At 44.9% G+C, this 26,072-nt stretch overlaps 1 protein-coding gene and 1 long non-coding RNA gene across 2 annotated transcripts in view; one reads left to right on the forward strand and one right to left on the reverse strand.

Annotated features, from left to right (window-relative positions):
- Positions 1 to 12,485: 12,485 nt before the first annotated feature.
- The window catches only part of SPON1 (spondin 1), a 276,478-nt gene continuing 262,891 nt past the window's right edge, over positions 12,486 to 26,072 (reverse strand). Inside the window, exons 8-16 of the mRNA XM_024756961.1 lie at positions 24,900 to 25,101; positions 23,769 to 23,909; positions 23,241 to 23,316; positions 22,056 to 22,238; positions 19,598 to 19,768; positions 19,347 to 19,514; positions 18,312 to 18,476; positions 16,041 to 16,304; positions 12,486 to 14,173 (exon numbers count right to left, since the gene is read on the reverse strand). Coding sequence (XP_024612729.1) covers positions 14,010 to 14,173; positions 16,041 to 16,304; positions 18,312 to 18,476; positions 19,347 to 19,514; positions 19,598 to 19,768; positions 22,056 to 22,238; positions 23,241 to 23,316; positions 23,769 to 23,909; positions 24,900 to 25,101 — 1,534 coding nt within the window. The 3' untranslated portion in view covers positions 12,486 to 14,009. The remainder of the gene's footprint in view (positions 14,174 to 16,040; positions 16,305 to 18,311; positions 18,477 to 19,346; positions 19,515 to 19,597; positions 19,769 to 22,055; positions 22,239 to 23,240; positions 23,317 to 23,768; positions 23,910 to 24,899; positions 25,102 to 26,072) is intronic.
- LOC112407606 (uncharacterized) lies at positions 13,595 to 19,765 on the forward strand. The gene is made up of 4 exons (XR_003004805.1): positions 13,595 to 13,722; positions 14,096 to 14,577; positions 15,441 to 15,576; positions 19,637 to 19,765. It is a non-coding gene; the product is annotated as an uncharacterized LOC112407606 (long non-coding RNA).

Consider the following 26,072-nt stretch of genomic DNA (forward strand, 5'->3'; position numbering starts at 1 on the left):
AGGCAGAGAGCCAGGACAGTCTTAAGGTTTAGTTTATTTGTTTTTCTTCCATCAGGGATTGTGGTCCTGTGCTGCCTGGTGTATAATGTTTGAAAACAGTTGTTTCACATATTTACTCTAGTTTTCTGATTGTCTAAGGTAGGAGGGTAAAATGTGGTTCATGCTACTCCACGACTGGAAGCTGAGGTCGTTCGCATTTGATTTCCATCATATAATCAGAGGTACCTTGTAGCCATCAATCTATGACTTGAAATCTTTTCTCACAGAGAATGGCCAGTCTCGTGACACGAATAGTCCTTGTCTGTGTGGCCATTGTGTTTTCCTCTCTAGCTTGGAGGCCGGCAAACTTTTTCTCTAAAGGGCCGGTTCGTAAATAGCACCTCGGGCTTTGCAGGCCATGTGGTTTTTGTCCCAGCCCCTTAGCTCTACCACTGTAGTGCCAAGGTAGCCATAAACAATGTATAAATGAAAGAATGTGGCTGTGTTCCAATGAAACCTTACTTGTGGACACTGAAGTTTGTATTTCATATAATTTTCTTTCTTCTTCCTTTTTTTTTTTTTTTTTTAATTATTTATTTGGCCGCACCAGGTCTTAGTTGCGGCACGCAGGATCTTCCTTGCGGCACGTAGGATCTTTCAGTTGGAGCCCACGGGCCCACACGATTGCACACGCGATCTTTTAGTCGCGGCCTGCAGGATCTAGCTCCCTGACCAAGGTTTGAACCTGGGCCCCCAGCATTAGGAGCACGGAGTCTTAGCCACTGGACCACCAGGGAAGTCGCCATGTCATTTTCGTGTGTCATGAAATATTAATCTTTTGAATTCTTTTCAAAAATTCATTTTAAAATTGTAAAGATAATTCTGTACAAAAACAGATGGCAGACTGGATATGATCTGTGGGCCATGGTTTGCCAATCCTGCTCTTCAGCACATTTAGCATTTGAAATTACACTCCCAACTTCAGAATCTCTTATGAATGTGGAAATTCTTTCAAGCAGGATTTCCTGAATTAACAGTCATGAATTTCTGTCCTAGGAATTTTCTCCCTATATTGTTTGTTTAGGGCTTTACAATGTTTCAGAGTTGAACATTATGCCCTATTGACACACCTCTTACACTGATGATTCTCTAAATTTGGGACTTCAGAGTTTTGTTATATATATATATACTTTATCCTTTGACTATTAAAATTCAGTGTAACAGGGCTTCCCTGGTGGCGCAGTGGTTCAGAGTCCGCCTGCCGATGCAGCAGACACGGGTTCGTGCCCCGGTCCGGGAAGATCCCACATGCCGCAGAGTGGCTGTGCCCGAGAGCCGTGGCCGCTGAGCCTGCGCGTCCGGATCCTGTGCTCCGCAACGGGAGAGGTCACGACAGTGAGAGGCCCGCGTACCGCAAAAAAAAATTCAGTGTAACAAAGTTGTATATACTTAAGGTCTAACTTGTTCCTCCTCTAACTGTTCGTCACCACTTGGTTTAATTTCTTTCTTTCCCATTCCTATACATAGTGATGCCATTGAACAGGTAACTGGCAGGTAAATGGGAGATGATGATAAAGTGATCACTTTTCAATATCATTCAAACACTTAAAGGTACTTAACCAGTGACTGCTTATAAAGTTTCAAAGTACTTTTTAGAAAAAAGGCATTTTAATTTTTTTTTAATTTTAATTTTATTGGAGTATAGTTGATTTACAATGTTGTGTTAGTTTCAGATGTACAGCAGAGTGATTCAGTTACACATACATTTATTCTTTTTTAGATTCTTTTCTCATATAGGTTATCACAGAATACTGAGTAGAGAGTTCCCTGTGCTATACAGTAGGTCCTTGTTGGTTATCCATCTTACATAATAGTAGTGTGTATATGTGCATCCCGAGCTCCTGATTTGTATCTCCCCACCAAGTTTCCCCTTTGGTAGTCATAAGTTTATTCTTGATACCTGTAAGTCTGTTTCTGTTTTATAAATAAGTTCATTTGTATCATTTTTAAAAAATGAGATTCCACATGAGTGATATCATATGATATTTGTCTTTCTCTGTCTGAATTACTTCTCTTAGCATGATAATCTCTGGGTCTATCCATGTTGCTGCAAACGGTATGATTTCATTCTTTTTTATGGCTGAATAATATTCCATTGTATATATGTACCACATCTTCTTTATCCATTACTCTGTCAATGGACATATAGGTTGCTTCCATGTCTTGGCTTGTAAAATAGTGCTGCAGTGAACATTGGGGGGCATGTATCTTTTCGGATTATGGTTTTCTCTGCGTATATGCCCAGGAGTGGGATTGCTGGATCATATGGTAGTTCTGTTTTTAGTTTTTTAAGGAACCTCCATAGTGGTTGTACCAATTTACATTCCCACCAACAGTATAGGAGGGTTCCCTTTTCTCCACATCCTCTCCAGCATTTATTGTTTGTAGACTTTTTGATGATGGCCATTCTGATCAGTGTGAGGTGATACCTCATTGTAGTGTTGATTTGCATTTCTCTAATAATTAGTGATGTTGAGCATCTTTTCATGTGCTTTTGGCCATCTGTATGTCTTCTTTGGAGAAATGTCTACTTAGATCTTCTGCCCATTTCTTGATTGGGTTGTTGGTGTATTTTTTGACTTGGAGCAGGATGAGCTGTCTGTATATTTTGGAGATTAATCCCTTGTCGGTTGCTTCATTTGCAGATATTTTCAACTCATTCTGTGGGTTGTCTTTTCATTTTGTTTATGGTTTCCTTTGCTTTTAAGTCTAATTAGGTCCCATTTGTTTATTTTTGTTTTTATTTCCATTACTCTAGGAAGTGGGTCAAAAAAGATGTTGCTGCGATTTATGTCAAAGAGTGTTCTGCATATGTTTTCCTCTAATAGTTTTATATTTTTATAGTGTCTGACCTTACATTTAGGTCTTTGATCCATTTTGAGTTTATTTTTGTTTGGTGTCAGGGAGTGTTCTAATTTCATTCTTTTACATGTAGCTGTCCAGTTTTCCCAGCACCACTTATTGAAGAGACTGTCTTCTCTCCATTGTATATTCTTGTCTCCTTTGTCGTAGATTAATTGACCATACATGTGTGGATTTATTCCTGGGCTTTCTATCCTGTTCCATTGATCTAATATATTTCTGTTTTTGTGCCACTACCATACTATTCTGATGACTGTAGATTTGTAGTATAGTCTGAAGTCAGGGAGCCTGATTCCTCCAGCTCCGTTTTTCTTTCTCAAGATTGTTTTAGCTATTTGGAGTTTTTTGTGTCTCCATATAAATTTAAAAATTTCTTCATTCTAGTTCTGTGGAAAATACCATTGTAATTTGATAGGGATTGCATTGAATCTGTAGATCGCCTTGGGTAGTATAGTAATTTTGACAGTATTGATTCTACCAATCCAAGAACATGGTGTATCTTTCCATATGTTTGTGTCATCTTCGATTTCTTTCACCAGTGTTTTATAGTTTTCAGAGTGCAGGTCTTTTGTCTCCTTAGGTAGGTTTATTCCTAGGTATTTTATTCTTTTTGATGCAATGGTAGATGGGATTGTTTCCTTAATTTGTCCTTCTTATCTTTCATTGTTAGTGTATAGGAAGATGCAACAGATTTCTGTGTATTAATTTTGTATCCTGAAACTTTACTGAAATCGATGAGCTCTAGTAGTTTTCTGGTAGCATCTTTAGATTTTCTATGGGTAGTATCATGTCACCTGCAAACAGTGACTGCTTTACTTGTTCTCCAATTTGGATTCTTTTTATTTCTTCTCTGATTGCTATGGCTAGGACTTCCAAAACTGTGTTGAATAGAAGTGGTGACAATGGACATCCTTGCCTTGTTCCTGATCTTAGAGGGAATGCTTTCAGCTTTTCATCGTTGAGAATGGTGCTAGCTTTGGGTTTGTCATATATGGTCTTTATTATGTTAAGGTAGGTTCCCTCTGTGCCCACTTTCTGGAGAGTTTTTTCATAAATGGGTGTTGAATTTTGTCAAAAGCTTTTCCTGTATCTATTGAGATGACCATATGGTTTTTATTCTTCAGTTTGTTAATGTGGTGTATCACACTGATTGATTTGCAGATATGGAAGAATCCTTGCATCCCTGGGATAAATCCCACTTGATCTTAGTGTATGATCCTTTTAATGTTTTGTTGGATTTGGTTTGCTAATATTTTGGTCAGTATTTTTATGTCTGTGTTCATCAGTGATATTGGCCTGTACTTTTCTTTTTTTGTGGTATCTTTTGTTGTGGTATCAGGGTAATGGTGGCCTCATAGAATGAGTTCAGAAGTGGTCCTTCCTCTGCAGTTTTTGAAAGAGTTTCAGAAGGATAGGTGTTAACCGTTCTCTAAATGTTTGATAGAATTCACCTGTGAAGCCATCTGGTCCTGGACTTTTGTTTGTTGGGAGTTTTAATTTTTAATTAATTAATTATTTATTTTTTGGCTGTGTTGGGTTTTCATTGCTGTGCGCGGGCTTTCTCTAGTTGCGGCGAGTGGGGACTACTCTTCATTGTGGTGTGTGGGCTTCTCATTGTGGTGGCTTCTGTTGTTGTGGAGCATGGGCTCTAGGCACGTGGGCTTCAGTAGTTGCAGCATGTGGGCTCAGTAGTTGCAGCTTGTGGGCTCTAGAGTGCAGGCTCAGCTGTTCTGCAGCATGTGAGATCTTCCCAGCCCAGGGCTCAAACCTGTGTCCCCTGCATTGGCAGGCAGATTCTTAACCACTGAGCCACCAGGGAAGTCCCTCTTGGGAGTTTTTAAATCACGGTTTCAGTTTCAGTATTATGATTGGTCTGTTTCATATATTCTTCCTGGTTCAGTCTTGGGAGATTGTTCCTTTCTAAGAAATTGTCCATTTTATTGGCATAGAGTTGTTTGCTGTAGTCTCTTATGATGTTTTGTGTTTCTGTGGTGTCAGTTGTAACTTCTCCTTTTTCATTTCTAACTTTATTGATTTGAGTCCTCTCCCTTTTTTTCTTGATGAGTCTGGCTGAAGGTTTATGTTTTGTTTATCAAAGAACCAGCTTTTAGTTTCATTGATCTTTGCTATTGTTCTCTTCATCTTTATTTCGTTTGTTTCTGCTCTGATCTTTATGATTTCTTTCCTTTCAAAACTTTGGGTTTTGCTTGTTCCTCTTTCTCTAGTTACTTTAGGTATAAGGTTAGGTTGTTTGTTTGAAGTTTCTCTTGTTTCCTGAGGTAAGATTGTATTGCTATAAACTTCCCTCTTAGAACTGCTTTTCCTGTGTCCCATAGGTTTTGGATCGTTGTGTTTTCGTCGTGATTTTTCTCTAGGTATTTTGTGATATCTTTGATTTCTTCAGTGATCCACTGACTGTTTAGTAACATATTGTGTAGCCTCCATGTGTTTGTGTTTCTTACAGCTTTTTTCCTGTAGTTGACTTCTGATCTCATAGCATTGTGGTCAGAAAAGATGCTTGATATGATTTCAATTTTCTTAAATGTATTGAGGCTTGATTTGTGGCCCACGATGTAATCTGACTTGGAGAATGTTCCATGTGCTCTTGAGAAGAAAGTGGATTCTGCTGTTTTTGGATGGAATGTTCTATAAGTATAAATTAAGTCCATTCAGTCTAATGTATCTTTTAAGGCCTGTGTTTCCTTATTGATTTTCTGTCTGGATGATCTGTCCATTGATAAGACACCTTTTTTCCATCCCCTCACTTTCAGTCTGTATGTGTCCCTAGATCCGAAGTGGGTCTCTTATAGACAGCATATATATGGGTTTGTTTTTGTATCCATTCAGCCAGTCTGTGTCTTTTGGTTGGAGCATTTAATCCATTTACATTAAAGATAATTATCGACATGAAGGTTCTTATTGCCATTTTGTTAATTGTTTTGGATTTGTTTTGGAAGTCTTTTTCTTCCCTTCCTCTTTTTTTGTGATTTGGTGTCTATCTTCAGTGATGTGTTTAGATTGCTTTTTCTTTTTTGTGTGTGTATTTAACATAGATTTTTGGTTTGTGGTTCCCTTGAGGTTTTGATATAGCAGTCTATATATAAACAAGACTGTTTCACGTTGCTAATCTCTTCATTTCAAACGCATTTCCAATATTCTGCATCGGTACTCTCCTCACGATTGCTGGTTTTGAAAAACTATATTTGTGGATGATTTCCTACCTTTACTTTATATTTGTCTTTACCAGTGAGCTTTCTCGTTCATAATATTCTTGACTCTAGTTTTGGCTTTTTATTTTCCGCCTAGAGAAGTTCCTTTAGTATTTGTTGTAATGCTGGTTTGGTGGTGCTGAATGCTCTTAGCTTTTGCTTGTCTGTAAAACTTTTGATTCTCCATCGAATCTGAATCAGAGTCTTGCTGGATAGAGGATTGTTGGTTGTAGTTTCTTCCCTTTCATCACTTTAATCGTTCACTCCCTTCTGGCTTGTAGAGTTTCTGCTGAAAAATCAGCTGATAACCTTATGGGGGTTCCCTTGTATGTTATTTGTTGCTTTTCCCTTGTTGCTTTTAATACTTTTTTCTTTGTCTTTAATTTTTGTCAATTTGATTAATACGTGTCTTGGCATGTTCCTCCTTGGGTTTATCTTGTGTGGAACTCTCTGCACTTCCTGGACTTGAGTGAGTGATTCCTTTCTTATGTTAGGGAAATTTTCGACTCTAATCTCTTCAAATATTTTCTCAGGCCCCCTCTCTCCCTCTTTTCTGGGACCCCTATAATGCGAATGTTGGTGTGTTTAATGTTGTCCTAAAGGTCTCTGAGACTGTCCTCATTTCTTTTCATTCTTTTTTCCTTATTCTTTTCTGTGGAAATGATTTACACCATTCTGTCTTTCAGCTCACTTATTTTCTGCCTCAGTTACTCTGCTATTGACTCCTTCTAGTGTATTTTTGATTCCAGTTATTGTATTGTTCATCTGTTCTTTAAATCTTCTAGCTCTTTGATAAACACTGCTTGTAATTTCTCAGCCTGTGCCTCCATTCTTTTTCCAAGATCTTGGATCATCTTTACTATCATTAGTGTAAATTATTTTTCAGGTAGGTTGCCTGTCTCCACCTCATTTAGTTGTTCTTATGAGTTTTTATCTTGTTCCTTCGTCTGGAATATATTTCTCTGTCGTCTCATTTTGTCTGAGTTTCTTTGTTTGTGGTCTCCTTTCCGCTGGCTGGAGGATCATAGTTCCTCTTGCTTCTGGTGTCTGCCCTTTGGTGGGTGAGGTTGGTCTAGGGGCTTGTGCAGGCTTCCTGGTGGGAGGGACTGCTGCCTGTGGGCAGAGCTGTGTTAAGGGATGTGTTTATAGGTAGCTGTGAGCTCAGTGTGGCTTTAGGCACCCTGTCTGCTGATGGGTGGGGCTGTGTTCCTATCCTGTTGGTTGTTTGGCCTGAGATCTTCCAGCACTGGAACCTGAGTAGGGCCAGGTCTTGATGCCAAAATGGCAACCTTCAGGAGAGCTCACACCTATCAGTATTCTCTGGGGCTTCTGCCACTGGTGTCCTTGCCCCCCGCAGTGAGCCACAGTGGATCCCTGCCTCCCCAGGATACCCTCCAAGACTCGTAAGTAGGTCCAGCCTTGGCTTCTATGGAGTTACTGCTTTGTGCTGGGTCCCAGTGTACGTGAAACCTTGTGTGTGCCCTCCAAGAGTAGAGTCTGTCTTTCCCCCAGCCCTGTGGGCCTCCTGCACTCAAGTCCTGCTGGGCTTCAAAGCTAAATGCCTTGGGAATTCCTCCTCTTGATGCCAGACCCTTAGGCTGGGGAGCCTGATGTGGGGCTCAGGACTCTCTTGTGGGACAATCTCTGTGATATGATTATTTTCCAGTTTGTGGGTCGCCCATCCGGCAGGCATGGGATTTGATTATGTCATGAAAGTGCCCCTCCTGCTGTCTTGTTGTGGCTTCTAAAAGCATTTTAATTTGAACAGATTTCTTTGTGTAAGGCTTTATTGGGTGTTCTGGGGAATGGATAGATTTCCTTCCTACAAATTACTCAGTGTCTAGTGGAGGAAGATGCAGAGTGACAAAAACAAATGCTGAGAGGGTAGAGTTAAGGCAGACTGTGAGGAGTGTGCAGAAAGTTCTCAGGTCCAGCAGAAGTGATACTTTATATTCCTCCTAGAAGATCTGAGGGAGCTTTGCTTCTTAATTAGAAGTGATGTTTTCGCTGGAGCTTGACAGATTGGTAGGCTTTGAGGTGGGAAGAGAGGAGAAGAGTGAGGTGTGGAATGGCTGGGGAAAAGCCTGGGCAGAAGCACAGAGCTGGCAGCATGCAGGGTGTATTCTGGGATTGGAACCTTAATCTAAAAGGATTTTAATGCAGTGGGGAAAAAATTACAGAGTAGACTGGGCTTGGGTTGTGGAGGGCTTTAAATACGATGGCCCCTCTGTATATAATGGGAAACTGCCAAGGTTTCTGAACAGGCAGTGCCCGAATTCAGTCTAGTGTAGTATGCATGATGGAGAGGTATGGAGTTAAGGAGGGGTGGTTGGATGAGAGGTTATTGGAATCACGGAATCTGTTCGCTTTCCATTTGTTCTGCTACTTTTGTCTAAGCCCCTCTGTCTCACACCCACGTTATTGCAGTAGTCTTTATTTCCACTTTGCCCCCACAAAGCCGTTCCTTCAGCAGTCAAAGGGATCTTTTTTAGACCATAAATTAAATGTTACACTGCTGCTTAAAACCTGTCATCGTCTCAATGCACTTGGACTAACACCTGAATTCCCTCCCCATAGTGTACAAGGAAACCTTCTGTAGGATGTGTCATCTTCCTGCCTCTCACATTCAAGCCGACTTGCTCTCTCACACCCTGGCACTGGCGGAGTATTTTCCAAGTCACTTGCTTCCCTTGACTGTTGCCATTAGCTGTTTCACCCTTTTGCTCCTGGCTTAGGTGCCACCTCAGAGAGCCCTCTTTGACCACCCCATTCTCATTCCACACTGCCCTGTATTTACTTCATGACACTTGCCCACCTGTGATTATTTTGTCTGTCTTGTCTGACCTGTACCTTAATATCGTAAGCTCTGTGAGGGCAGAACTGTGTCTTTTGGGTTTACTGCTTTACCCACTTTGCCTGGCGTGTGCAGAAAACCATTTGATGAATGGATAAGGAGCACAGGCAACCTTCTGGTGATAGAAATAAAATATATGGTGATTGTGGCAGTTACATACAGCGTTAGTCCAGAAGGCACTGGGGAATGGGGACTGGAGCATGAAAGAGGAGGCAGGGGCTAAAAGTGCAGATTTGGAATTGATCTATTTTGAGCTAATGATTGAGGAGGTGGGAGTGGATTGAGATAGGAGGTGTGTTTGAGAGAAGGTCCAGGGTAACACTTTTGGGGAGAATGAACACTTAGGAAATTAAAAGATGAAAAGGCAGGAAAAAGCCAAGAGAAGCAGCCCATAATTGAAAAGACCCAGGAGACTATTGTCAAGGAAGCTGAAGGGTGGTAAAGAGCTTTGAGTGCTGTGCAAGGACTGGGGGGTAAGGGGCAGCAGTGCAGGTTTAGAGGTTGCTGATGAGTTCGAGAGATTTGTTTTGGTCAGTCTGCTTGGGGGACCAGATTATGGTGGGTTGTGGTGTGATTGGAGGAAAAGGAAGTGGGGGAAGTAAGTTTGGGTTACTACTCGTAGAAATTCTGTGGCAAAGTCAGAGGGTGATGGGGCAGTTGAATTGCTTGATAGGGTAGGATGTTAGAGGCATAAGAAGAAGAGCCAGTGCAGGGCACTCGGTCATAGACACGTAGGTATGCAAATCTGGAAGCAGCTATTACTGTTGAGGTACAGAAGCATTTGAGAGATTCAGAAGCTTGTGGTTCGCAGGCTTTCTGACTGGTGAGTGAGAATGGCGTCGTGCAGTGCCGCTCAGACTGAGGTAAAGGGCCCGTTTAAAAAATGTTTAACCTTCACCATCGTGGAATGATACAATTTCCTAATGTAATACAAAACATGAACTGTTGGAAAAATAATCATACTCTCGGATATTGTGGCAATATCAAATTACTATAAAAGTTTCTGAATGCTTTTAATTTCTGCCTCTCATTGTAGGATGGTAACGAACAGTTTGTGGATGCTCCCAGGCTGCGGTCTCTCTTCCAGTAGCACTAATGTAGTAGGTGAGGGAGCAGGAGATCCAGGTATTTTTCTTGAGTGGCCCATCTGAGTTCTTAGATGGGCTAGTGAGTTCCAGGTTAAGATCACCCAGTAGGAGTCGCATGCTAACACTAGCAAAAAGTAGAGACTCTACTTTTATAAACTCCAAGTGGAGTAAACAAGTCAGTAGCCTTGAATAAGATGTTGGCCCCTTTCCCTTCTAATACTTAAAATTACTTGAAGTAAAGGAAAACTGTTTAAACACATAACAGTTAAACTATGAGGATTACTACCTTAAATAGGAGTCCTGTTAAAATACGAGAACTTTTACCAATCAGTTCTAAAGCCAGGAAGTAGTTAAAGCACACATTCTGAGTTTTATGAAGAATTCAGAGCAATATGAGAAAGTGATAACGATAGATAATGAATGCTATCTCCCGTTACGACATTACGTTGAGTGAAGTCTGGAATCGCGTTTTGCTCTGATGATGGCTGGGTAGAAGTATTGCATGTGTATTTTATTGGTCAGGACACTTAAGAGTCATAAGTGATAGAAATGCAGCTCAAGCCAGCTTCAGCACAAAGTGGGCATTTCTTGGTTTATGAGGAAGCAGGGGACTGGCGGGGTAAAACACATTCAGTGAAACTACTGCCAGGTTACCATCAGAACTCACTCTCAGGATGGGAACTGGCTAATTGTGGAGGTGGGGGAGAGAAACCCTTCAGTGTGAGAAAGCTTGTGACCAAGCCTGAGGCCAGAAAAGGTAAAATAACAGCAGTGGTTTGAAGCCAGGCTACCCGTGCTTAACCGTTGTACAACTCCTTCCTCTGCCGACAGAGCGTACTGACAGTGTTTCTAAAGCAGGGATGCCATCATTTAAATTTGACATTTTAGTACAGATCTTTTGCTCACAGATTTCAAAAGATTTAAATTGAAAAACTGTCTTCATGCTCACTAGCATTCAGCTGCTATTTATAGTTTGTCACAGTATCTCACTCTTTTTCAAAAGGGACTATTTTCGTTCATTCTCCCTGCTTTGGGCAATATGAAAACAAAATGAATTGTCTGTTACGAAAATTAATAGCACCAAAGAGTGCAATGTCTTGTCTTCCGTGACTCTGTGTTGTAATTAGAGATTAAACATTTATATTTAGTCTTATTTGGACAGTACTGTCCATTTCCTTAGGATATAAATATTTAACTCGGCGGGGGAGGGAAAGGACTGCACAGTCCTAGTACAGTTTAATATTTAACTCCTTTAAACTGAAACATGGGCTGTTAGGTCACAGAAATAATTTGACATTGTGAATTTTTGTCTTGCCGTTTTAGCCATGGACTTGACCTGGACTAAGTTTCTGGAGAATTGTTGTCATGTGAGAATGTGTAATGTATCCTTACTTCCTGGACGAAGTACACAGACCTTGACTATGCCTAAAACACGTTTAATACACAAAGTTCAAATTAAAAAAAGCACAAAATTGTTTAAATTTTTTCAATTCTGGGTCTGAAGAAGCCCAGGCTTTATTCTTATTTGCTACAACAGATTTCCTTCAAATAATGCATTGGCAAGGTGACAGGTGAGTGACCCCATGTCTGGTTGGGGAATATATCGCTGAACTTATTTTCATCTTAAAATGTGGATGTAAATTGGCGTCCAAGTGGTTTGGCATTGATGAAAAAAATATACACAACAATTACAGTTGTTCTTTATATGGCAATTTTTAACTGGGTGTCTTATGATCTGTTTACTATCTCAGGTATCTCAAGTCCAAACAAATTTCATTTTTGTAGTAAAAAGTCTTTATTTCCAAAATGATTGGTTAGCCGGAGAAACTATAAACCACCTAACACAAGACTTTGGTAAGAAAGATTTGATGTTTCTTAAAGATTCCCCCTTGCAAACAAAAAAAGAAAGAGTTAACACTTATGTAACAAGAAACATGTTACCCATTCTTGGCCATTAACCAGGTGCCTGGTTTTAAGTCTCCAAAATTTGGATTAAAAATGGGACCAAATAAGAACATGAGATACTAGGGTGGCTTGTCCTTAGAGTTACTTAGGAATATACATTATATGGAACTTTGATGATTTTCATGGGTTGAGAGGAAGGATGCGTCTGGGTAGCTAAGAGTAGTGTTGCAAAAGCGAGCAGATTCTGTATGAGGACTTTTTTTTGTCCAAGTAGAAATTAAACTTCTTATTTCTTTAAATTTTGTGCTGCTTTGTGGAAGGAGAAAGCAGTTCACTTAAGGATTTAAAAAATAACGTTGGAAACAACTCAAACCTCCAGAGAGCTCAGGAATTGGTAATAGTGGTCCCTCCAGAATGAGGGTGCAAAAGGCATATCCTTTGCGGACTCTGATTGAAATGGAAACAATTGTTTGTTAAAAGGACCCAACCTTCTGAACACTGAATTAGTTTAAAACTAAAACACAAAAGACAGACCCAATGAGTTTTTTATTGAACAGTCTCTCTTGTGTTAAAGAAAATAGTACAGATTCAAGGCTATAGCATATATATATGTTGTGTTTGGAATATCCTGATGTGTTTAATGCAGATTCTTAAAGTAGTGTATTCAAAGCAGTGTATGCATCTCATCCATGGTACATATTTGGATTAAGCACGATAAAGAAGGCCTGCAACAGAAATGAAACGGTAATTTTAACAATGAATGAGTAACAACTGCTGATGGACGCAACTCGGTAAAATGACCTTTTACACTAATCCTTGATAGTCAGTCTCCCTGAATTTGGTGTGCTTATGAGTGCTCAGAAGGGGATGGAAAACCATGATCTTTCTCTATGGTTGTGTCAGAGGACCAGACCCCTGGTGTGGAGGGCTGACGTAGGTTTGACTTCCCACCAGATTTTACGGCCAAGCTTGATTCTGCAACATTCCTTTCTCCCTAGATTTGTCGTCTTTCTTGGCCTCTGAAACACTTTTTCTAAGAAACCCTCTCAAGTACAGAGATAGTATTTCTGTTGAAGGACTGGCTTGGTGGGCTGCAGACAGATTTAACAAAATGTTTGCATAACTGAAAAAATGTTTTCTTGTTAAAAACTGGTTTGAGAACTTAAAAGTCTGTGTCGGAAGATTTTAAAAACTCAGGTTTGGGACTGCTTATAGAGGCTAGTTTTGCTGCCTTGGCCTTGGTTCTAGTCAGGATCTAACATCAGAAGGTTCGTAAGGCTGGCTTCCTAAGAGAATTGTGTCCAAAACCCCAAAAAGAAGGGAAAAATGATTTCTAGACTTACTACCTTTTACCTCAGGTGTAAGAACTGGTTACTTTATGTTCAAATAAAGTAGCCATCATTTCTTTCCTCTGGGGCATCAAGAACCAATATTAGGGGTTGAGATACATACGCATTTCTCGGTGAAAGAAGAAAAGCCACCCACCATCAGTGCTTCTCTTCATGTCTGCCAGCTGTTTTCCCCAAGAACTGTTGATGACTGAGGAGACTCAACAACGGGCCCTAAAGTTCCACTAAATGAGAAGAGACGAGCAAACAATAGTTTCCTGCAAGAGGGAGCAGGCCAGACGAGAATGAGGGGAATCTGCACTCCACCTGACGGGGACTGTCTCCCCCATGCTGCGCCCCGGCACCAGGCACAGAGTCATCTGCAGACAGTTGCCTCTCCGTGTGCAGGAGGCCGGGGTCTTTTTCCTGCCACCCAGGTGGGTGCTCCAGAGGGACACGTTTCCATTCAGTACAGGTGGCTGACACTACTCGTGCTGGATGAGGGCTGGCTGAGGATGAGGGAGCACCCCCTCAGTCTGTGCCCACCAAGAAGTATACAGAAGGATGTCCCTGGCATCCACAAGACTACTGAGCAGACCACACTGCAGAAATGAAAACTAGTGTACACGATTTAAATTGCCTTAAACAAACAAGCAAACAAACAATCCAGCCATTGGTGACTCTGAGGGGTCTAGAGTGCAGCCCTGGGAAACGTGTACCCTTGTTAACACGGGTGGACATGGCATGCTCTGATCTCCTTCTTGTCTTTGCAGCTGGTAAACTGGGAGCTTTTGAACCTTTTCTTTACAGTCATGTAGCGTTCCTGGATCCCGCCTCCACACAGTTTGGTGCATTCTGACCAGGCTGTCCATGGGCGCATCCTGCAGCCTGAAAGCATGAGAAGACCTGGTTAGGCCAGCAGACACGAGGAAAGAACAAGGAAGCTGAACTCCAGTAAACAGCTGTCAAACTTGGTTGTCTGGGCTTTTCTGCTCTTGTATGTAACAATTTGTTGAATTAAATAATGGCTAGAGTCCTTATTAGGGACTGTTAGCTTATACGTGACAGACTGCAGAAATTGGCCATAAATACTTTGCAGCTCTTCCCCATCGAGGGGCAGAGTCTGCTTCTCCACCTCTTGAATCTGGGCTTGGCTCTATGACTTGCTTTTGGCCAATGGGACATGAGCAAACACGGCTTGAAAATAGTTGTCGGGAACCTTTCCACCACTATGCAAGCAAGCCTGGCTATCTGCTGGAGAGACCAAGTGGAGAGAGGCTCCAGAAACACAGGTGAGGCCAATCTAGACCTTCCAGCCCCAGCTGAGCCACCACCTGACAGTAGCGACTTGTTTTGGGGTGGCTTGTTAATGCTGCAGCCACTCAAGGAGCAGTTAACCACTCTCTCTTATGCTTTGCTCCCCCAGGTACTTAGCCTCTCAAGTACTAAGTTAACTCAGGTACAATTGATTATTTTTCCTGTGTAAACAGACATGACTTTCTCAAAGAAAACTTCCCTGACCCCAAGATGAGATCTTTAAAAAAAAAAAAACAGTGCTTCCATAGCACTCTATACATTACTCCATTGTAGATCCAATTAATTACATTTATGATTATCCAGTCAATACTACGCTGAGCTTTATGTCATAGTGCCTGCCTGGAACATAGTTGGGCATAATGTTTGTTGACTGGCCAACTGACTGCCATGTGCAATAGACAACTTTTTTTTTTTTTTTTTTTTTTTTTTTGCGGTACGCGGGCCTCTCACTGCTGTGGCCTCTCCCGTTGTGGAGCACGGGCTCCGGACGCGCAGGCTCAGCGGCCATGGCTCACGGGCCCAGACACTCCGCGGCATGTGGGATCTTCCCGGACCGGGGCACGAACCCATGTCCCCCGCATCGGCAGGAGGACTCTCAACCACTGCGCCACCAGGGAAGCCCTAGACAACATTTTGATATGGGAACAGCTCCCTAGTGGAAAGATAGTGAACTTGAGGTAGCTCCGCATATCTGCACTTCTCTAGTCCTAGATGGAGCTGTAATGTCTTAAGGAAGAGAAGAGAAAAGAAAAAAAAAAGGGGTAATTTGAGCTGCACCTTTAAAAATAGAAACCCATTAACCTTCACTTATACGTGGCACCTTCCTTACCCACTCCAGGGAATCCAAAGACCGGCATCAATTGGCCTGGACCCAAGACTGACCGCGGATCTTCCCAACTACCATTTCACCATTTTGCTGATGATGTCGCACTCACTCTTGGCTTGGATCAGCTTATTCAGCAGTGAAGCTCTAGGTGGGATCTTTTTTTTTTTTTTTTTTTTTAAAGTCCTGGAACTCCTTCAGTTATGCAGGAGGAGGGGGGACACACAATCTCTCTCCTGGGCTACAGAGTAAACTTAACCAGCCTCTGTGCCTCTGTTTTTGCCACCTCCAAACCACTCAGCACAGGCCTGTTAAAGTCACGCTGTTGCTTAAAACCTTCACCTACAGAATCAAGTCATCAGCAGGCCTTTCATGGTCTGGTCTCTACCCTACCTCTCCAGCTTGGTTTCCTGCCCCACCTCTGCCATACTCTGTGTTCCTTCTGCCTTCCACTTACTACTTGAACATATCTTGCTCTTTGGTGTCTCAGTGCCATTGTAATGACTACTCCTGCTGCCTGGGATGCCCTTGTTTTACTGGCAAACTCCTACAAGTTCTTCCAGACCCACTCTGCTTTGACATCTCCCTGAACGCCAGCCTCACACTTGGCAGTACCTGGAAACTGGTCCCCATCGGACTCTTCCCTCAGCTGCTCACTCCTCCGGCTCTCTCGGGCCTCCCTCCAGCGCAGCTTCTGGATGGATGGATTTCGGAGGCATTTCCGGATGCGGCACTTTTTCCGCTGCACAGTCTCCGGGCAGGGTGCACCTCCAAACTGAGGCTCCATCTGGATCATGCGGGTTCGAATCATGTGGCCTTTCCCACATGACTTGTTACATTCTGACCATTGGGACCACTCGGTGAGCTCACAGTCAATGGCTGGCAAGACACAGATGGGCGTGAGTATATCTCATGTCTGAAACAAGATACGGTCACTTATACTCTCCTTTGAACATCTCAACACAAGCCTATGGGAAATGCAAAGCAGGTGCTGTTACCCCATTTTACAGAAGAAGAAACTGAGGCTCCAAGAGGCAGACTGACTTTATCCAGCCCACACGGTTGGTAAGCAGTAGATGCAGGATTGGTGCCCAGATCAAAACCCATATGCTACGCCCTCTTTATGATTTGAGGAGGCTTTTGGGGGGACCTTGAAGATTAGTTCAAAGCCTCTTGCCTTGCTCTCTAAGCTTCTAGAGTATTGTCAAATTAGCCTCAAGTGGCACAGACTAGCTTCCCACAGCCAAGGACCCTGATTTTCTGAGGGAAGGCACAGTTCACTGGTGCCATTTTCCAGAGCTACCCCCGTGGACTAATACTAAGGACATTGTGACTTCTGCAGTAAGACCCAGGCAGTGTTTCTTGTTCTCGATATCATCCTGGGGCTTATATATGGCAGTCTGCAAAAAACACAGGAGTCAGAAATAGGAAATTCAGTAGAGAAGAGGGGCAGTAGCAAGTGGTGTCATGGTTTGTCATGGTAAGAGATCCAGCACAGTCTTCTCATTAAGCCAGCATCTCACAAATGTGGACGAAAGCTAACCCATTAGAGTGATTCTCAGGATGCTTCCTAGGGAGGCAAATGATTTCCAAACTCTGCTTCCCTTGCAAAGTGAGGGCCCGGCTGGATGGATCTAGGAAAAGCTCATTTTGTTCATGGTCTTAGGCCTTTTCTCCCTGTGGGAGCTCAGGCAGCTTTCCCATCTGCAGCATGGGGATAATGTTATTTTTCTCATTAGGTTGTGAGAATTAAGTAATGCTCTCAGCCCAGTTTCTGGCCCACAGTAAGTGTTCCATAAATGTTCTTTTTCTTCTCCCTTCAATTCACTGGACCCTGTGGATATAGGGTTTTGTTTAAGTCAGTAACAGTGTCTCAGAACATTCTGGAGCCCCAGCTCTGGTGAGCTGTGTTGAACACGGGGTAGATCTTAGTAAAAGCCCAAGGCTTTGTTTAGTTTGACGGTCTGGGTCATCTCCACACATGACTTTGGCTAAAACAGCTCAGGAACTGTAATACGTAACATTGGTGGAGGTCTGCACTTCCCAAGTCCAGTGCTCGGCACTTTGTACCAATTACGTGGTGTAATTCTCAGAGCAACCTAGGAGGTTTTTCTCACTATTTTACAGATGAGGGACAGGGATGCTAAGTAGTGTGAAGTTTACGCAGCCAGTAAGGGACAGAGCTAGGACCTGTCCCCAGGCACGCAGCCTGAGTAAGGGGAGGAAGCACAGAAGGCTGCAAGTGCATTTCAGAGAAAGCCCGAAAACAGATCTTAGCAAGTGTGTCTGACTTTCCACCACCTGAAAGGGAAGCTCTCATGGAAGACTAGCCAGAAAAAAGGGGCTCTCCTTGGAAATTAGTCCCCAGATAATAAATTCACCCTCATCTCCTCTCAAATCTCTGTGAGATTTGAGAGGAGATGAGGGTGGGCATGGAGCTTTTGAGCTTGTTGACTTGCTGGCCTGTCTTCTTAGCAAGGCTGCAAAGGTACAGGAGTCACTGGTTTAAAGTCTACCCTTTGGTCATGGGTAAATAAACTGGTCACAGGGAGGAAGAATAGAATTAAAAAGCTTGGAAAACCCCATGGGCCAGACAAGCCTCTAACTTGGGGGGGGGGGGGGAGAACTATGAAATACATTTTATCGAGCCTGTACTATTTTCCATCTAAGCCTCCTGTTTAGACTTCACAGCCATTTACAATTTGGGTGTTTTTTAGATGGTTAGTGGGATCCCCTTTTACTACTGAGAAGATTGAGAGTTTAAATAACTTTGCTAACACAGAGATGCAGGGCCCAGCAAACAGTCATAACTGTACGAGCTAGCACAGGGCTGGTTAGCAGAAGGAGAGGAGGGGAGAGGTGCCTTCCAGGAGCTCCAGGACTTACGGCACTCGGGCAGCATGCACTTTTCCACTTGCTCCAGCGCCTCATTACAGTCCCCGAGTTCTGCTAGAGACTTGAGCATCCGCTGGCGGGTCCGCATGCCCTTCCCACAGGTAACGCTGCAGTCGCTCCACTCGGACCACGGGGACAGCAAGCAGGGGATGGTGTCTAGACCAAGAGCCAGGTTTGCCACTGAGAACAGGCTCCCTTTGCTTTCTTTGATCTGGTGCCCTGTACCCTTTGTCCCCTACTCAAGCCCCTTGAGTAAAGTGAAATTGACCAATGGGTTCAGATAACCGAAGTAACCCCCCCCCCCGGAACCGGGAGTGGCTCCACAGGCCACTAACTGCTGCTGTTGTCACTCCTGCATCTCCTCTGATCCAGCTGGTGCTCATGATGTGGCATCAGATGTGGCTCAGTAATAGGAATACACAAGTCCCACTTGAAACACCCGTGAGGGTCTGAGTAGGATCTTACTAGAGACAGAAACATCCCACGTGCCCCAAGAACCATGCACTAAAAGATAGGCTCAATGATGTGTTTTTGGACACTTTGGTGCTGAAATCGCTAGAATGTGTATGTACTTGGCTGTGTGTGTACATCTGTGTAGTGATGTGTGGGCCTGTGTGCATCTGTGTGTAGAGGAGGGTTTGTAATGCTTTATGAGGCCACAGGCAAGTCCCCACATAGAACGAGAATGAGGGGGTCTGTGATGACTTGAGGAACGCACAACCTGCCTACATGTATTCCCCCCCCTCCAAAAAAAAAGATACTATGGGGCCCTATAAAACACAGCTACAGGTGAATTCTATCCAGAGGCCACCAGTTTGCCACCCCAGCATTGCTCAGAATGCCTCTCAAAGGAGGCCACTCTCTGGGTCTGGATGATGTCCTCACACCTATAGCTCGCGCTCCTAGAAGTGCCCTGCAAGGAATGGGGGGAGGGGGTCCATATTTCCTCTTGCACCTGCCCAGCCTTGACGGTGGTAATAGTAAGGGCTGCTGTGGTCCTCTGTCCCCTCTCCCACGCCCACTCACGGCACTCAGGCATCATGCACTTCTCTGCCTGAGACGTCTCAGCCTTGCACATGGAGCCGTCCGCCGGGCTCATCTTGACCATGCGGTGCCGCTTCTTCATGCCCATCCCGCAGGTGGCGCTGCACTCGTCCCACTCGCCCCACTCGGTCATCAGGCAGCTGCTGGGAGCTGGGAAGTCCGGCGGTGTTTAGCGTCGCCTTGGCAGCCTCGGGAGCCCCGCGCCCGCCCCTCCCGCCCGGCACCCCACTCACAGCACTCCTCGTTGACCGTGCACTTCTCCGTCTCCTCAGTGGGCAGCGTGCACACGGAGCCGTCCTCCGGGAACTGCTTCACGTACCTCTCCCGGGACCGCATGCCAGTGCCGCAGGAGATGCTGCAGGGCGACCAGGTGATCCACTCGGACATGGTGCAGGTGGAGCCGTCTGCAACACAGGAGCAGATACTGCAGACCGGGCGCCACGACGCCAGGATCCGCACGACCAACCGAACTCCCCAAAGGCGGGCGTCAAGAAGGCCAGCTGGCATTCAGGGGCAGTTAGGCAGTTGAGGATGGAAGTCGACATAAACGGCACACATCTTTAAACTAGGAATTGTTCTTTAAAGGAAGTGCTTTTTTCCAGGTGCACGGAGCACTCGTGATTACTCCTTGTCTCATGACAACACATTTGAAAGATGGTTGGATGGATAGGAGTGTGTGTGTATGTGTGTTTGCCTGTTCTAAAGAAGAAGAGGGAAATGAAGTCATCTGTCCACCCATCCATTTACTCAGGTCAGTAAATCTTTACTGACTGCTTAATGGTATGTACTGAGGTTAAAGAGATGTGTAAGATACGGATTTTGATCTACTCCAGAACGAGAGATGGGCACATAAACTGCAAAACAGACATAAGCCCAGTGGATTGGAATGGGGATGCTCCTTGGAGTTCTGGGTGAGATTTCACAGAAGAGGGCACATCTGAGTGCACTTTTGTTGGGTAGAGAATATCTGTATTTAAGGTGAAGGGAACAGCTCCTGCAATAACCTGTACCGAGTGTACTGTGTGTGGCACTGGGAGATGAGGCTAGAAAGAAGGACTGAAGTCAGAGTGTGAAGCCTCCTGCACATGTCCGCAGGCTGTCACGTGCACATGGGTGATGCCTACACATTGTTATTGAACCTGTGGACAGTGTTGCTAGACAGTGCTTGCTGGCGGTGCAGTAATAAAGATGGCTGGAACCCACATTAGACACAGGGAAATTCTGACACGTCCTACAATGTGGATGAACCTGCAGACATTATGCTGAGTGAAATAAGCCAGTCACAAAAAGACAAATACTGTATGATTCCACTTATATGAGATACCTAGAATGGTCAGTTCTTAGAAAGTAGAACGGTGGTTGCCAGGGGTTGGGGGAATGGAGAGTTAGTGGTTAATGGGTCTACAGTTTGTTTTGCGAGATGAAAGGAGTTCTGGAGCTAGAGGGTGGTGATGGTTGCGTGCGTGTGTGTGTGTGTGTGTGTGTGTGTACACAATACCACTGAACTGTACAATTAAAAATAGTTAAGTTGGTCAACTTGATGCTGTGTACCACCAAAACTACACCACCAGGCAGAGCCCAACATGTTTCAGAATTGTCATTACCTCCTGGGAGCCACCTGAACTCCACCCCTGTAGAGGGGGTGGTTAAAGATCTCATTTCCCACTGCAGGCCACAGACAGCCCACCCATCTGCCTCCCCTCAACCCCAAGAAAGAGAAAGCCTCCAGCGTTGCCAGTCCTGTCACAACTTCCTGCCTGCCTGTTCGTAGGAATGGCCTGTGCATGCAGGGTTCACTCCTTTCTGAAGTGCCTTATCATGGGCACAAACAGCAATAAACCACTGTGGAGTGCAGCCAGGAGAGGTATTTAAGACTGTGCCCCAGGAAGAGCCAGAGTCAATGACCTGCAGTGGTGGGTGAGCTTTCTTCAGTTATCCTCAGCTTGGAAATGGTTTTCTTCCTGCCATAAACCAGCCCAGTCTATACATTCCTTCCTTTTGCCTTGTTACACCTCTGAGACAGTTAGGATCAGAGCACAGAGTATAGATCTGTTCAGTCAGAGAGAGGAAGTGTACCCTGGAAAGTAGGCAGCTGGCCTTTGCACAGCAATCAGAGTAGTGCCATGTTGAAGCCTGAGCCATCGTGACATGGGTGGTTCAAGCTTATAGTTCAAGCCTGACCTTTGACCAGTTACAGAATTGCTGCAGTCAGTCCAAAGGTCCTGACGCAAGGAACTGAGGGCTCTGACCCAGGCTCAGGTAGGACGTGCACGGGGTCCACGAATGACACAGAATTAGGGCAATGATTTAGATTCAATCTTGGCCAAGCTGTTCACCTGCTTCTTAAAAAGAGGTTGAAGTTAAGGCCCAGAAGCAGGCAGCTTGCTATCTGTTGTTTGTCATAAGTAAGATGTGTGCTAGCTCTTCAGTAACTTGTGTCTCTTTTCTTCCACGGCTGGGGGGTATGGTGGGGGGGGGTCAGTTAATCTCAATTCTTTTGATGTCCTAAGACATGTCTGTGTTCACAGCCCTCAAGATACTGTTGGACATGGGAGTCTGCCCTTGGTGGTTCCCACTGACAAATACAGTCAGGGTCCTAGTGCCCCACTGGGGGGGTGCTACCTGACCAGCTATGAGAGGCTGGCACGGCCAGGCAGGACCTTCCCTTCCTGAGCCTGGGTGTCTCGTCACCTTCATCGCTGCAGCCCGGGCCCGTGCAGGGCTGGAAGTCCTGGGTGTCGGGACAGGGGACACTGAGGTCCAGCTGCGCCTTCAGCATGCGCTGCCGCATCCGCTTGCCTTTGTCGCAGGTGGAAGAGCTGCAGGCGGACCACGGGGACCAGTTGGAGTAGATGCAGGTTTCGGGGGTGTCATCTGGAAAGAGTATGTGACATGGTTTTCCTGGGAGCCTGTGGAAGCTGTGACTGGCCCTCTTTCCCCAGACGAGCTCACGCGGGGACAAGAAAATCCCCGCTGTCTGCCCAGCCTCCGGGAGCCTGGGTACTCCGGGGATGCAAGCAGCCATTCACTTGCCTTTCAAAATTATAGTTTGGGCATTCCACTAATAAAAATCTAAGTAACTTAATAAAGAAAGATTCTCTTACTGTCTCTTCCCCTCAACACATAAACACAAGCCCCTCACCCTGGCAGACATCGTTTCCACACAGATGCAGGCAAATCACAGGCAATTTGGGGGAAACACAGGTTTTTTCGTGTGGTGTTGCTCATCTTCCCAGTGACCCAGACAGTGTCATGATGAGAATAAGGGTGGCTACTGTTCACTGAGCACTTATCATGTGCCAGCATCATTCTAAGAACCGTATTTGTCTTATCCCGTTAGCTCCTTACCACAGCTCTCTACAAGGCGGGTTCTTCTATTATCCCCATTTTACAGTTGAGGAAACTGGTAGAAAGGTGGGCCTCTTGCCCAGGGCCACAGGAGGAGAGCCCAGCTTGTCTGGCTCCAGATCCTATGAGAGAACTTGAGCTGAAGCCAGGGCTCTGCCACCGCCTCCTGACTGTAGGGTCTGGGCTCACTTTCCTTGCTGGGGAAGTGGATGGACCCACTCCTGCCTCACAGGATAGTGAGAGAATCAAAGCAGAGAGTCATCCGTGAAGCCTGTGCAAATGCCATTTGCCTGATACTGTTGAATATATATTCCAGTGTCATACCTTCACGAATTCCCTTAGACTTTGTGCCTAGCCTTGGCCTTGTTTTGAATTATATTTCAAGCAGAAATCCGCAAAGAAGGGATTACCAAATCAAAGGATATATTTGTGGCTTTTAAAACATGTTAGCAAATTGCTTTCTCAAAAGGTAGTGTATGTTTAGTTCCCAATTTATGTTGCCACCCGCAACAAAGGAAGATGACTTACCTTCATCTTTCTCTTCTGGAGCCAGGTCTGCTACAATATCGTCAACATTGTCAGGTACAATACTGCACTGTTCCCCCTGCAAGAGGAATTTTACCTGGAGGGCTCACGTTAAAGAACGGAAAGTGTGGGGGAAAGATGAAAGAGGATATAAAATCGAAAGCCCAACCCTGTATACAGATCCTAGGCCATGGCGGAGTTCTGGCTCACTTTTACAACCTGACCGGTTAAAGAAATGGCAGTAAAGCCACAACTTCCCACTTCCTGACCCATGGCAGACATCAGCAGTTCATTATGGCATTCATGATGAAGCCTAGTTCCCTGGAGCACATCATTTGGTTGCGCGTCAAACTGTACCACCATGTTCATTTTGCTCATTTATACCTTATGAATAATTTGCATTCTAGAAACTCTGGTAGGCCCAGGAATTCCACATCCTGAATATGCCAGGGACCGCATGATTCAAGAGCTGAAAGGGGTCTGGTCTCCTGATGGGAAGGGTCTGTGCCAGGGTGAGCTCTAACCCAGTACCTTCCGAGCGATTCTCTCAATGACAACTCTGGCTACTTGAGTGATGGACCCGCCCTCTGGATCGTAAAAAGGACTCTGAGGATGGTCCAGGCTGGTCAGGGGTCGGATTTTCTCCTGGGGAATTGTGGGCTTGTTGGGTGACTGCAGTGGAGAAAACACAGATACAGAGAGTGGGAAATAAAACTGGTTAAAAACCACAAAGATTTGATATATGATCAGAACAAAAACCTTGAAAGGAATTTAACAAGTATAACTGCTATTTATATTTACAGAATTTTGTTCATGCCATGTGTTGTACATGAACATTTGTAGATCTATACTTTCAAATTCTCCCATGTACACGGTAGGATTATGCCCAGATGAAGATGCCGAGTTTTAGAGAGCCATTTCCAGCTAGGAAATTGCTGAACCAGGTTGGTCTGAATCCAGAGTTCTTCCCACTAGACCAGGAGTTGGCAAACTTGTCTGAGGAGGGTCAGATGGTAAATATTTTAGGCTTTGTGGGCCAACTGTGTCTGTTGCAACGACTCAACTCAGTTGTAGTGAGAAAGCAGCCCCAGACAACATGCGATTGAATGCGTGAGGCTGGGTTAGAAAACTCCAGGTTGCCCCCAAACCATAGTTTACCAAGGTCTGTTCTAGATTGCTCTACCACTGGTTTTCTGATGATTCCAGATTTCGATGCAGTTGCTGTGCCGCCCATATCTGGAAAATATTGACATTCAAAGGAGAATCCAAACTTCTTAGCCTGGCCATCCGGAAACCTTCGGAATCTGGCCCAGCTTAACACACGTCAACTTCCTGCAGTTCCCCATTCTCTCTCTCTCTCTCTCTCTCTCTTTTTGCCTCCATGCCTTTTGCCTGCTGTTCCTTAATGCTTATCTGTGAACTGCTCTTCAGCAGAGTCCCTTCCTGTGCTCTCCTGACCAGCTGCATGGACACCTCCCAGAGCCCGAGTCACACAGCATGTGAGTATGTGATGATGGGACCATGCTGGGCTCCCCTACTGGACCGTGAATTCATCTGGTACAGAGCCTGGGCCAGACTCACCTCCATGGCCAGGGCATCCAGAACAGGGCCAGACAAGGAGCAGACGCTCGGGGAGGTTTGTCACTCCAGGCGCACACGTACCTCATAGGTCACCCCACTGTCGGTGCCAGCGTCCCAGGGAATCAGGTCCTGCACCACTTTCTGGACCCAGCCGCACTCTTTGGTGCACAGATCCTCTGCGGACAGGCCCACGTTCCAGTCGGGACTGGGGCCCATCATGGTCAGGAAGGACATTAAGTGGCGTGTCCTGTCCACTGAAAATTCAGCCGAGGGTGCTGCTCTCCTGGAAACCAAATACAGAGACCTTTACCTTCGGGGCCCTGGGGGTGCATGCTCTGAGGGACATTTGGCCAGATGATGGCTAAAGGATGAGAGGGAGAGAAAGAAGGGGGATTCTCCCACTCGTCTCTGCCTTTGGCTATTACTGGTTTCTTTCTCCAAGCCCATCCACACGTGGAGAGAAACCATATGCTACCACACTATCCTTTTTTGTGTGTGTGGTACGCGGGCCTCCCACTGTTGTGGCCTCTCCCGTTGCTTGCGGAGCACAGGCGCCAGACGCGCAGGCTCAGCGGCCATGGCCCACGGGCCCAGCCGCTCCACGGCATGTGGGATCTTCCCGGACCGGGGCACGAACCCGTGTCCCCTGCATCGGCAGGCGGACTCTCAACCACCGCGCCACCAGGGAAGCCCACGCTATCCATTTTTAATGTGTCTTCAGCACTTACTCTTATTTTGTGTTTTCTTATTTATTTGTTTAGCTGTTTATTGACTCTCATTTCTCACTGGAGCGTAAGCTCTGGGAAAGCAGGGATTCTGTTTGCCTTCTTCACTGCTTTATTTCCAGTGCCTGGCACATCGTAGATGCTAAGCCAATGTTTTTGAATAAACGAATGAACAAATACTACGGGCTACATCTGCGCCCAGCCGTATTGGAAGTGAGGTGAATTTGACAAAAACTGCTTAATGATGCCCCAAGCCTTTCCTTATACATTTTCATAGATGCCTCAGAGCAGACCTGGGGTAAGGATTATTGACTCCAATTTATGGATGAGGACACTGAGGCTCAGAAGGGTTATGTGATGTAACTTGTCTAGAGTCACAAAGTGAAGTGGCAGAACGGAGACCACAACCGAAGTCAATCTTAAATTCAAGGTCCAAGTTCTTTTCATCATCAGTTTCTAAGTCCCCACCACCCCCAGCCCCACTTCATTCTCTAGAGCAACACTGTGCCATCAGAGGGATTATCTCCCC

Source organism: Neophocaena asiaeorientalis, unplaced genomic scaffold (assembly GCF_003031525.2).
Source record: "Neophocaena asiaeorientalis asiaeorientalis breed wild unplaced genomic scaffold, Neophocaena_asiaeorientalis_V1.1 scaffold504, whole genome shotgun sequence".
Lineage (NCBI taxonomy): Eukaryota > Metazoa > Chordata > Mammalia > Artiodactyla > Phocoenidae > Neophocaena > Neophocaena asiaeorientalis.